The 13084-nt window shown below is 36.2% G+C and overlaps 1 protein-coding gene across 10 annotated transcripts in view; it reads left to right on the top strand.

The window, feature by feature from the left end:
• Window positions 1–13084, top strand: part of PTPN3 (protein tyrosine phosphatase non-receptor type 3) — a 291839-nt gene that overhangs the window by 232913 nt on the left and 45842 nt on the right. For all 10 annotated transcript variants that reach the window (XM_074208223.1, XM_074208222.1, XM_074208224.1 and 7 more), the window contains 2 exons: window positions 2287–2343; window positions 6025–6181. In XM_074208223.1, the coding sequence (XP_074064324.1) occupies window positions 2287–2343; window positions 6025–6181 (214 nt within the window). The remainder of the gene's footprint in view (window positions 1–2286; window positions 2344–6024; window positions 6182–13084) is intronic.

The following is a 13084-nucleotide window of genomic DNA, read 5'->3' as shown; positions in this document are numbered from 1 at the left end:
ATGGAATGAACAAGTCCTTCAAGGTTGAACATCACTCCCATGTTGCTGTTAGGGTGTACAGTGTTTTTCTGTTTCTGCTCATCTCACTCAGCATCAGTTCATGCAAATCCCTCCAGGTTTCCCTGAAATCCCGTCCCTCCTGGTTTCTAATAGAACAATAGTGTTCCATGACATACATATACCACAGTTTGCTAAACCATTCCCCAATTGAAGGACATTTACTGGATTTCCAATTCTTTGCCACCACAAACAGGACTGCTATAAATATTTTTGTATAAGTAATGTTTTTACCCTTTTTCCTCATCTCTTCAGGGTATAGACCCAGTAGTGGTATTGCTGGGTCAAAGATGCACATTTTTGTTGCCCTTTGGGCATAGTTCCAAATAGCTCTCCAGAAGGGTTAGATGAGTTCACAGCTCCACCAACAGTGTAATAGTGTCCCAGATTTCCCACATCCCTTCCAACAATGATCATTATCCTTCCTGGTCATACTGGCCACACACTTTCTTTATCATTCCAAAACTAACCTTCTTCTTTGCACAAGAGCTTGAAAACCGTTATGAAATGTTCTGCTAGATTATCTGGACTATTTTATAATGGTGTCAACAAATTTACTATTAACTGAAGAGAATATGTTAAAAAAATAAAAGAAGGATCTGATTTTTAAAAAAATTCATTGGTTTTTTTTAGCCCATTTTCAGGAGGATAGGAATAACATAGAGACAGACAATCAATTTCTCCCTTTTACCACAAGGAGCAAAATCATTGTTTTCCTAAAGAAATGGGAATCTTGTTAATTCTGTATGGAATCAGTTGAAAGAATGCTCATATCAAATCCTTCTGAAATAAATAGGAACATCCATTCCAATAGATTAACCTCCATTCCAATAGATTAACCAAGCTACTTTGTCAGTCACCTAATCTCTAAGAAAAACTTGGAATCTCTTCTCCCTATTCTTCATTATCTTCATGTTACCCACCAGCTATCCAAGCCTCCTAAAAAAATCATTAAGTCAATAAGCATTCATTACTTGCCTGGTAAAATACTGTTGCTACAATGAAAAGCAAAAGGCAGTTCCTATTTTCAAGAATCTCCCAGTCTAATAGACAAAATGCACATGCTTTATATGCAGGATAAATTGGTGATAAACAACAGAGCCTCATGCTTCAGAATTATTCCACTTTCTTCCCACCAATCATAACCCTTAAAGTTTTAACTTATTAAATTAGATTGTATTAAAAATGCTTCATAATCTGATTACAGCCTAGTTTGTAAGGCTGATTGAACTCCAACAAAAAACTTGCTTGCTTCTATCCATTTATGATATTCCAGAAAGTGAAAAAATTTCACTTGTCTGTACTCGTGTCATCAGTTCTCTGAAAATAGCATTTTTCATCATGAATACTTTAGAGTTATCTTGAATCATTTTTGCACAATATTTTATTAAATATTCCTTAATTGTATTTTATCTTGGTTTGGGCATTAGGGGAATACCACAATCTATGAGCTTGATATTCCTGTTGTAAGGTACCTTAGCCATCTTATATTCTGTCTGATATGCAGAAGAAATTCTCATTATATCATATCTCTTGAAATTGTCTTAAATCATTGTAGCCAAGTCTTTCACAGTTTATCACTATTACAATATTGTTATTACTGGTTCTACTCACTTCACTTTGCATCAGTTCACATAAATCTTCCAAAGTTTTTCTGAAACCATCCTGTGTGTCATTTCTCATTGCACAATAATACATTATCATAGTCATATACCACATCTTGTTCAGCCATTCTCCAATTGATAGGTATTCTCTCCCCCTGCCCCATTTCCAATTCTTTGCAACCACAAAAATCTACTATAAATATTTTTGTACAGACAGGTACTTTTCCTTTTCCTTTGGGGCACAAACTTAGTAGTGGTATTGCTGGATCAAAGGGTTTGCACAGTTTTAATAAGCCCTTCAGACATAATTTCAAATTATTCTCCAAAATGGTTGGACCAATTTGTGGCTCCTAAAAAAATATTGGAGAAATAGAGGGCTCCTTGTCTCTACTCTCCTTCTCCAACACTAATGTGTGTGTGTGTGTGTGTGTGTGTGTGTGTGTGTGTGTGTGTGTGATATCTTTAGAAGAATAGACATTAGAATCTTGGCACCCTTTTTTAAGAAGACTCCTGATTTCTGTACTATATTAAAGAAAGCTAGACCACGGCCTTAGGAATTTTACACTATACTTGTTTTCATTAATGTGAAATCTTTTTTTTCCCCTTATTTAACAAAATCATCTAGGGTGGTGTTGATCAGAAAATGCCTCTTGTAGTGTCAAGGATCAGCCCAGAGTCACCGGTGAGTCAACATTTTAAATGTTATTTCCCAGATTCATGTTTAAAACCTATCATAAACTATGCTTTAGGATATTATTCCTAAAGAATTATATTTCTTAGGAATATTTCATCTTATTCTAAAGAGTTTTGCATTGCTTATCCATTTTTTATACTTGGGTGTCCTTTTCAGCACACCACTAAGATTATCAGAAAAGATCATTACTAATAAAACTTATGATCTGAAGGAAGTCAATTACTTTGTTCTTGGAAGTAAAATTGCTTCGTCTTGACATCCTTTCCCCTAATGCTGCTCTACTTTGTGTACCAGAAGCTTGTCAGATCTCAACAAACAACACAAAAGTCTTAGCACAGTTATGCCTCAAACAGCTGAGACTTTGGGGGCACCCCATATTACTCATCTTTGTGTTCCTGGGTTTGTCTAATCCTTGCTATTCTCACCATGTACATCCCTGAGGTAAAAGAGTGATTGGTGGTGGGTGGCAAAATGAGGTGGGTGAGGCAAAATGTTATTTGTTCCAAGAAGCTTGAGCTTTGGGGGAGAAGATTTATAAGAGATTAAATAGCAAAATTTTAGCTAGATTAACTAGAATGGAGATAGGAAGTAGCAATAGAAAAGGAGGAAAGTTTTATTTTTTGTTTAAGACTTATTTATGTAGGGCTTTGGGACTGCAGCAGGAGAATTCTCACATGTTCCACAGATGAACATTGAAATATGAACAGCATAAACTAAAATGTAGCATTTCTTAATTCAGATAAAAATCTGATTCTCATTGCCATTTGGTAGGGTAAAGGGTTAAGGAAAACCCAAGGTTTTTGCTGGGTTTTTTTTGACAAGTACCTGAGAAGTAATATTGTGGTAGATAGCCATTCTCAAAGTCAACAAAATTTGAGTTCATGTCCCACCTCCAACATATACTAGCTTTGTGCAAGTCACAATGCCAGATATTAGAGTTGTCAAACCTGAAATTGATCAGCTCCATGTGACCCATAACACTCCCTGGTGTGGCCTAAACCAGATTAAAATGTAATTGATAAATATTGAACAAAATAGATAAAAATACATATTAAGCTAATATATGGTTTTCTAAATCAGTATGTGACCCACAGAGGTCCTTATATGGCTCCTGTTTCTATTTGAGTTTGATACCACTACTCTAGGTAACAGATGACTATAAACTGCAGAGAAGATGCCAAGAAGATGCATTAATTATTAAAGGAAGCTTCTTCAACTGGAAATTCCTAATGCTAATGAAATCATGGATCCATCCTGTCATAATCCCTAGGGGAAGCCCAAAATCTTTCATGGTTTATCCTAAAGAACATTGTCATTATTTATATAAAATACCTTCATTTTTGGAATGACTACTTAACTCTTGAATCAATATAATCCTAGTTTTTCTCATGGCCCTTTCTTACATGTTTTATCCTTAATAACTTTTACTTTATCCTTAATAACATTACTACCATTTACACAGAATCCCTTTATTTTGGGGTAACTACTTAGTTCTTCAATAATTTGGATTAAAACCTTCAACATTCCCATTAAACTCTCTTTATTTTCATGTTTGCTGAGGTAGCAGGGACTAGAACTGGACAAAAATTTACTAATTGGGTCATAGGGAAGATCCTTTTTCTTCCAATGTCCCTTTTTTTTCTATTCATTTATGCTAGCATTATATTTACTTGACAGCATAGTTTAGTGTAGTGGGAAGATAATTAGATGGAAGTCAGGAGTTCTTGACTCTAATCCTGTCTCTGGGTATATTTGGCCAAGGTGCTTGAGTTGATTTATCTCTTCATATTCATTTACAACTACAAACTGACTTAGTGTCATTTTGCCTGTGTTTCACTAATACCTCAGGATCTTCTTTTTACCTACTTAATAGGATTTTTCTCCCTAATCTATATTTGTCTCCGTTAATTAGCATTATAATACATTTTTACATATTATATGCCTAATACTATTCTAGGTGTAATGGAAGTTTAAAAAGACCAAAATGGAATAAATAAATAACTTGAAGTCTAGTTGACATACAAGTCTGGGAAAAAACACAGAATTGAGAAGCCTGGACTCTACTCCTAACTCCACTTAGTGGAGTTAGTTGCTTCGTTATCTAACTCAGGCTAGTACAAGACTTGGTAAACAATGACCTTAAAAGCCAAATTCAGTTATCCATCTGTTCTTATATCACCCAAGCTAAGAATGATTTTTTCATTTTTAAATAAAGCTTTGTTGTATTTAAAAATGTGAAAAACAAACCAAAAGACTCAACATTCTTACCCTACTAGCTCCAGAAACAGACTTCAGGCCTCATTTCTTGCCTGGAGACATGGTTTGCCAGACCCCTGGGCTAATCACTTAAACTCTTTAAGTTTGAGTTGCCTTACTATCCATTAAGTATAGTTGGATTATTATGCCAGTTCTAAAACCCTAGGATTCCTACAAATGTGATGTGGTAATAAAGACAACAGAGGTATATGTATCGGGTTTTTTAAAAAACCTACCATGGATGCTACCAAATGGATGCTGATCTCTTTATTTATCTTTGGAGATGACACTGGACCCAGTACTCTAGTTACTCCCAAAACATAAACCATTTTGTCAGATCTCCTTCAAAGTTGGCATCACATTCTTTGAAATATACTCATTGTTCCTGAAAGATCATCTTTTAAGAATGAATTTGATTTTTGGGAAACAATCATGAGGCACTTTTAGAGTCTAGTGACTGAGGTATTTTCATATTCTGTACGTTACTATTTTTTTTAAAGGTAAAGAAGCAATATTGATTTTCTTCTTCAACTTGGAAACTAGCTATGAGAGGAATTTCAGAACAAATGGGTTTGGTGCAGTAACATCATAGTTGATAGAAAGGCCTCCCCAAATTATTACTTTGCAAGACAACACCTATGTTATTAGATATAGAATTCATTGCATCTTTGTTCAGAAATGTCATTTTGAATTTTTTCTTGTTGAACATTTAACAAACATCATGACATCATATCCTCTGTCTCTAACTTCTCAGTTTTTTAAATTTTAGTCTCATTTGTAGCTCATCTTACTTAATGTTATTAGCAGATGGAAGGAGGATTAATTGAAGTGTTTGCTACTGTTGCTGCCGATATGAAGGGAAAATATGGACAAAGGGTTTTCTGAAAAAAAAATTGGTAGAAACAGAAAAATAGCAATGCTTGCTAGTTATTATAGTAAATGGATGTTGACTGCCTTAAGAAAAATAGAGCATCTGTATACTTTTAAAACATTTTTTCAGCTGAATTCTATTTAAAGCTATTTGAAAACAGCCTCATATTTTAGTCTTCCCAATATAAATATTGATATATAGAGTCATAACTGGAAAGGACTACTGAAGTCAACTATTTCCATCTCATTTTCTAGAGTAGGAAACTGAGGCACAAGGAGATGAAGTGTTTTTCCCAGGATTGCAGCTCTGAGATGTTAGAAATATCAAAGGAGTGATTTGAACTCTGGTCCTCTTTCTCCAGACAATGTCCTTTCCATTATGCCACACCATCTCCAAAGGATGCCAGCAGGGTACTAGATGAAGAGAATAATGAATTCTTGATCATAATTCCAAGACTCTAACATAGGAAAGAATGGTATTTCTTGCCCATCCAGGAAGGTAGCTATAGTAACCTAATAAATTTTGTTTTGATCTTGAAACAGGCTGATAAATGCATTCCTAAGCTGAATGAAGGGGATCAAATAGTACTTATAAATGGCAGAGACATCTCAGAGCATACCCACGATCAAGTGGTGATGTTTATCAAAGCCAGCCGGGAATCACACACAAGAGAACTGGCACTATTGATCAGGAGGAAAGGTAATTAAAGCATAAGATTAGGAGTTAATTTAGCAATGAAAAATGTCTTGTCTTTAAAGAGGAATTATATTACATGTATAAATTTAGTATATCCTTATTTCCATGGTATTTTAACATGTTATAAACAGTAACCCACTGTTACAAAAAAACCTGATTCTTATTTACTGACTATGAGAAAATTTAACAATGATATCCATTCTAAAATGGAAGCCATTTCCCTATAGGTTTTTTTGGGGGGAAGGGGGGGAGCATGAGGAGGAAAACAAAATATCCATTTTATTTCAGTATTGTCCATTTATTTATTATTAATCTCTATTGTATTTTTCTATGTTATTTTATGAAACTCTCCCATGATAGTGCCCATATATTGATTTCTTCTTTTTCTCTTATTTAGTTTGTGTTGAACCTAAAGAGGTTAAAGGTGGAAAAAAAGCTTAAACAGAATATGAATGACTATAGGTGGTGGATATAGACAAGAGATGGGTGAGCATAGATAGAAAAGAAAAACTTACTCTAACAAAGAGTAGTAATCTCGAAGGTGCAGTAGCAGTCCCATCTAGCCTTGGAAATGGCATCAAGAAGTTTATGAGATATGAGATGAAAGGTATTGCCTTGCTTGACCTGGATCTGAGAAAGGAATAACAAACATCCCTAATTTCTTCACAAATGCTAATTTTCTTAATACCTTAAAACCTTTTATACCCTGACCCCATCCTATGTTTCTAGACTTGTTAAATCTTAACTTTTCCCAGATATGCTGGAATCCATTGATAGTGACCTTACCTTATCTTTGCACACAGTACTCCCATCTCTGTACTCTCAAGTATTTTTACTCACTGACCTCTATGTTTCGACCCTTTTTTTTTTGCCTTTCTTTGTAGTCCCCCAGTTCTTAGCACAGAGTAGTAAATACTTATTGACTAATCCAAAAAAGTTTTCCATAACCACTTGTTACTTTTAATGAGTTTCAAAAGTTGGTGGAATGCTTTCAAGTGTACCCACTTGTTACAGGAAAAAGCAATATATAAAGGAAAACAATTTATTAATCAACACTTTTCATAAACAACAGTTTTAAGAGCCATGGACCACCTAGAGCATTCAAGCAGAGCCTGTCTTGATTCTAAGAAAGTACCCCAATTATTTTTGAGATGTTTTAGATAAAATTCATGGCACACTACTATCATCATCATAATTATTATTGTTATTATCACCATCAACATCCATATTATTATTTTTATCATCATCATCATCATTATTATGTGTCCCATGTACATTTTGTCCTGAATAGTACAAGGACTTCTTGTATAATTGATGTGTACGATCCATCTGTGCCCATTTAGAAAGATTTAAAGCCCAGTTTTATTGTTTTGAATGATTAATGAGGTATATAGTAGGCAGTATCTGTTTTTAAATATCACACTGTTCGCCATATCCGTGGTCTGATTCAAAGTCCTTGATCCAGATTCCAAATCCCATTTACAATATTATTCTCATGGGAAAATATGCTTTAAGTTGTTCTTTTGTCTGACATGGTTTCTAAGAGCACATGGGGGGTGGTTCTGGGACTGCCTATATTCACATGAACGCCAGTTTTCAACCTTGGCTCATATGTGTTTGTTATTCACTACAAAACAACAAGAAACACACAAATGGCTTCCATGTGCCAGTTATTCATCAGCCATTTACTGGAGCCAGGAGAAACACTGAAAAGGTTAAAGTAGACTCAGCTTCCTGGGAGGGATAGCCAATAGTATGTGAAAAAAATAAAGCTTCAGGGAGGTATTTCACCTGAATCTTGGAGAATAGGTCGGGTTCAGATAATGCAAAGAAGGGATAGAGGGGAGAAAATGCTAATAGTCATAATAGTAATAATTAACAGCATTTATATAGAACTTTAAGATTTGCAAAGCACATGCCTCTGTTAATTCATTTAATTCTCATATTTACCCTGTGATGAAGGAGCCAATATTATTTCTCATTTTATTGATGAGGAAACTGAGGGAGACAGAGGTTTAAGGGACTTGACCAGGATCACATAGCTATTAATAATAACAACTAACATTTATGTAGTGCTTAATATGTTCCAGGCTGTGGTGAGTGCTTTAAAATGATTTAATTTGATCCTTTCAGCAATCCTTCCCTTAAAGATTCTATAATTATCTCCATTTTATAAATAAGGAAACAGAGGTAAACAGGTTAAATTATTTGCCTAAGACTATCCATAAAGTAAATGTTGGGTGGGATTTGAATTCAAGGCATCCTGATGCTAGATCTAGCACTGTATCACCAAGCCACCTAGCTAAGAAAAGAGTCATGAAAAGCCACAGAAAAAATGCAAGTCCCATGTGGAGAACCTTGAGGATATCAACTTTAGGTAGGAATGGGAGGTTCATGTTAGAGAGTAGGGAGAGAAAAGTTTGCAAAAGTAGGTCATCTTCATTTGGTAGAGAAATTTGAATGCCAAAGTAAGGGATTTGAGATTTTTTTTTCCTCTCATGTATATAGATTTTCATATAAGAATAAAGTTATGGTTTAAGCAGTTTAATCTACCATCACTGTAGAAAAGGAATTGGAAAGAAAAGGCAGAGAGCCAACTTAGGAGACTCCAGTCTAAAATTAAGATCATAGGGATAAGTTGGGCCAAGAAAAGAAGAAATAGGTGTGAGAATATTTTTAAAAGGAGGCAGTGCGGTGCTGTAGAAAGAACAGTTTGGTCAATCATCAATCATTTATTAGACCTTTATTATTTGCTAAGTCTCAGATAGACAAAAATCTACTCCGTTCCCTCAAAGAGTTCTCATTCTAATAGAGAAAACATATGAAAAAATGTAAGAACATGACTTCCACCCAAGATGGCAGAGAGGAGACAGGCATAGTTCTAAAGTCTCCTGATCTCTTCCCCATCTATCACATGAAACAAACCTCTTAAAAGAAATGCGACCCACAAAACCCAGAAAGAAAAGCCAGGAGAAAGAACATCTACCTCAGGATTTGTCTCCTGCAGCAGCTTTGGCCGAATTCAGGCGAGTGACTCTGGGCTCAGAGGGAGGATCAGCCCCAGCCCCAGATCAGCCAGATTAACAGCTGAATTGGAACCGGGAGTCTGAGGGCTGGAGAGCCGGACCTGCTGGATCAGCCGTGGGGCTGGACGAAAGGGGCTTGGGTCTGCGGGGAAGCAGAGGCACTGGTGTTGGTGCTGTCCCCCTGGAGCTTGGGGACCAGGCTGGGGGGAGAGTTCTGGTGCAGGAGAGCTGCAGACACCATCCCTAGGCTCCTCGGGTCTGAGAAACTCTGAGTCCACCACACTGAGGCCTCTTCCTAAACAAACAAATGCAAACTACTTCTGTCTCAGGCCCAGGTGTGTGAGTAGAAGAACCAGCCCAGCTGAGGAATGACCTCAGGCCAGGGAAAAGCCCACCATTGACTGAAGGCAAAAGAATTCAATAGCTCCAACCCCTCCCTTCAAGCAGAGGGAGAAGGCCTCTCAACCAAGGTCACAGACACTCCAGAGAGGGCAACCAGCACCTCCTACTGGGCAGCCAGAGAAGCTGCACTCAGTAAAGCCTTTAGCAATCCCAAGACCAGGTGAACCAGCACCCCCCCCCCCCCAACTCAAGGTCTTAGCATAATGAAGAAGAGTCAGCAGAAAGGTGGATCCACAGAAAAATTCCTGCAAGGGAAAGACCCCAACTCAGAGAGACCTGGAACCTCTGAGGAGAATACAATCTGTTCTCCAGCACAGAAAGACTTCCTTGAAGAAATAAGGAAGGAGCTTAAAAATTTGGGAGAGACCATTAATACCTTGCAACAAGAAAACAAAACCTTAGAAAGTACAATTGGACAAACACAAAAGGAGAATAAATCTCTCAGATCATCAATTGGACCAATACAAAATGAGAATAATTCTCTCAGATCCTCAAATGAGCAAATGCAAAAAGAAATTAATTCTCTCAAAACCTCAATTGGTCAAATGGAAAGCTCTTTCAAAAATAGAATTGACCAGCTGGAAAAGGAGTTGCAAAAGGTTAATAAAGAAAACGCCTCCCCCCAAAAAATAATGTAGTCTACAGAAACTAATGACTCCATGAGACAGCAAGAGTCAGTTAAACAAAATCAAAAAATATAAAAAATAGAAGCAAATGTGAAATACCTCATCAACAAAACCACTGACCTTGAGAATAGATCGAGGAAGGGCAACCTGAAAATTATAGGACTTCCTGAAAACATTGAAGAGAAAAGAATCCTGGACTTAATATTACAGGATCTAGTGATGGAAAACTGCCCTGATATCATGGAATCGGAAGGCAAAGTAGTTATTGAAAGAGTACAACGATCCCCACCAGAAAAAGATCCTAAAATGATAACACCAAGGAATGTTGTGGCCAAACTCCAGAACTATCAGAAAAAAAGAGAAAATCCTGCAAGCAGCCAGAAAGAAACAATTTAAATATCAAGGAGCCACAGTAAGGATCACGCAGGACCTGGCTGCATCAATTTTAAGGGATCTAAGGGCCTGGAAAGAGATATTTCAAAGAGCACAAGAGCTTGGAATGCAGCCAAGAATCTACTTTCCTGCAAAGCTGAGCCTTCTCTTCCAGGGAAAAAAAATGGACATTTAACAAAATGGAAGAATTCCAAAAATTTCTGATGAAAAGACCAGAGCTAAACAGAAAATTTGGACATCAAACAGGAGGTTCGAGAGACACATGAAAAGGTAAAAAAAAAAAAAAATGGGGGGGCAGTAAAAGGAAAAAAAATGCAATCCAGTAAGTTGAAACTGGCTATATCCCATCATGGGGGGGGGGGGGAAGATTCTCATAAACCTTGAGAAATGTAACTCTAACAGAGAAAATACACCTAGCCAGAAATGATGGACATTCATGACCTATCCATGAGACTACTATCTAATGGGATGTAACTGGCTTTAACCCCACTTGGGAGAAAGACTCTAATAACTCTCAGAAATTTTGACTCTATTCGATAGAATATACAGAACTAGAAGGGACAGACACTCAGAATTTTCTATGACTTAGAATGATCTAAAAAAAACACTACCTCCCTAAAAAGGGGGACAGGAAAGAGACAGGAGGAGGGAGGGGATTGAATGGGGTAAATGTCATTACACTAAAAGGTACAAAAAACCTATGGTAATAGTAGGGAAGAAGGGAGCAGAGGACAAACACCTGAATTTTCTTCTCATCAGACTTGGCTGAAAGTCAACCTACACATACTCAGCTAACTTATAAAACATCTAACCTTTCAAGTATTAAAAGGGGAAAAGGGGAGGGGGGGGATGGAGAAAGGGAAGGGGAGTGGGGGAAATAAGGGGAAATAACAAAAGGAAGGGAAGGGAAAAGGAAAGGGGAAAGAAAGGGGAGGGTGTGATATAAGAGGGCAAACATAGTGAAGGGGGTGGTTTTCAGAAACAAAAGACTGGGGAATATGGATAAAAGGGGGGAAGGGGGGAAAATACAAACAGGAAAGATAGCATGGAGGGTAATAAAGAATTAGTAATCATAACCTTGAATGTGAATAGGATGAACTCTCTGTTAAAATGTAAGCAAATAGCAGAGTGGATTAAAAACCAGAATCCTCTAATATGCTGCATACAAGAAACTCATCTGAAGCAGAGAGATACATATAGAGTAAAGGTAAAAGGTTGGATATATTTTGATTCAGCTGAATTAAAAAAAGCAGGCGTAGCAATCCTTATCTCAGACAAAGCAGCAGCAAAAGTAGATAGCATTAAAAGAGATAAGGAAGGAAACTTTATCCTCCTAAAAGGTACTATAGATAATAAAGTCATTTCAATATTGAATATATATGCACCCAGTGGGACAGCACCCAAATTCTTAGAGGAGAAGCTGAAAGAACTACAGGAAGACATAGACAGCAAAACTCTACTAGTGGGAGACCTCAACCTCCAGCTATCAGATCTAGATAAATCCAATCATAAAACAAACAAGAAAGAAATTAGGGAGGTAAATAGATTGTTAGAAAAATTAGATATGGTAGACTTATGGAGGAAACTGAATGGGGATAGAAAGGAATATACCTTTTTCTCTGCAGTACATGGAACTTATACAAAAATTGACCATGTACTAGGACATAAAAACCTAACAATCAACTGCAGAAAGGCAGAAATAGTGAATACATCTTTCTCAGATCACAATGCAATAAAAGTTGTATGCAATACAGGGCCAAGGAGATATAGACCCAGAACAAATTGTAAACTGAATAACCTCATTTTAAAAAATGAGTGGACCAAAAAACAAATTATAGAAAGAATTAACCATTTTATCCTAGATAATGATAATAATGAAACAACATGCCAAAACCTATGGAATTCATTCAAAGCGACTCTCAGGGGATATATTATAGCTCTAAATGCTTATATGAATAAATTGGAGAAAGAGGAAATCAATAAACTACACATGCAATGAAAAAAATTAGAGAAAGAACAAATCAAAAATCCCCAATTAAATACCAAATTAGAAATTCTAAAAATTAAAGGAGAAATTAATAAAATTGAAAGCAAAAAATCTACTGAATTAATAAATAAAACCAAAAGTTGGTATTATGAAAAAACCAATAAAATTGATAAACCTCTGGTCAATTTGATTAAAAAAAGAAGAAAACGAAATTGCTAGTATCATAAATGAAAAAAGGTGAACTCACCACCAATGAGGAGGAAATTAAAGTAATAATTCAAAATTATTTTGCCCAACTCTATGCCAATGAATTTGATAATCTAAGTGAAATGGATGAATATTTACAAAAATATAAGTTGCCCAGGTTAAATGAAGAAGAGATTAAATGCTTAAAAACCCTATCTCAGAAAAAGCAATTCAACAAGCCATTACTGAACTCCCTAAACAAAATCTCCAGGGCCTGATGGATTCA

Source organism: Macrotis lagotis, chromosome X, assembly GCF_037893015.1.
Source record: "Macrotis lagotis isolate mMagLag1 chromosome X, bilby.v1.9.chrom.fasta, whole genome shotgun sequence".
Taxonomy (NCBI): domain Eukaryota; kingdom Metazoa; phylum Chordata; class Mammalia; order Peramelemorphia; family Peramelidae; genus Macrotis; species Macrotis lagotis.
This window is presented reverse-complemented; position numbering and strand designations above follow the sequence as displayed.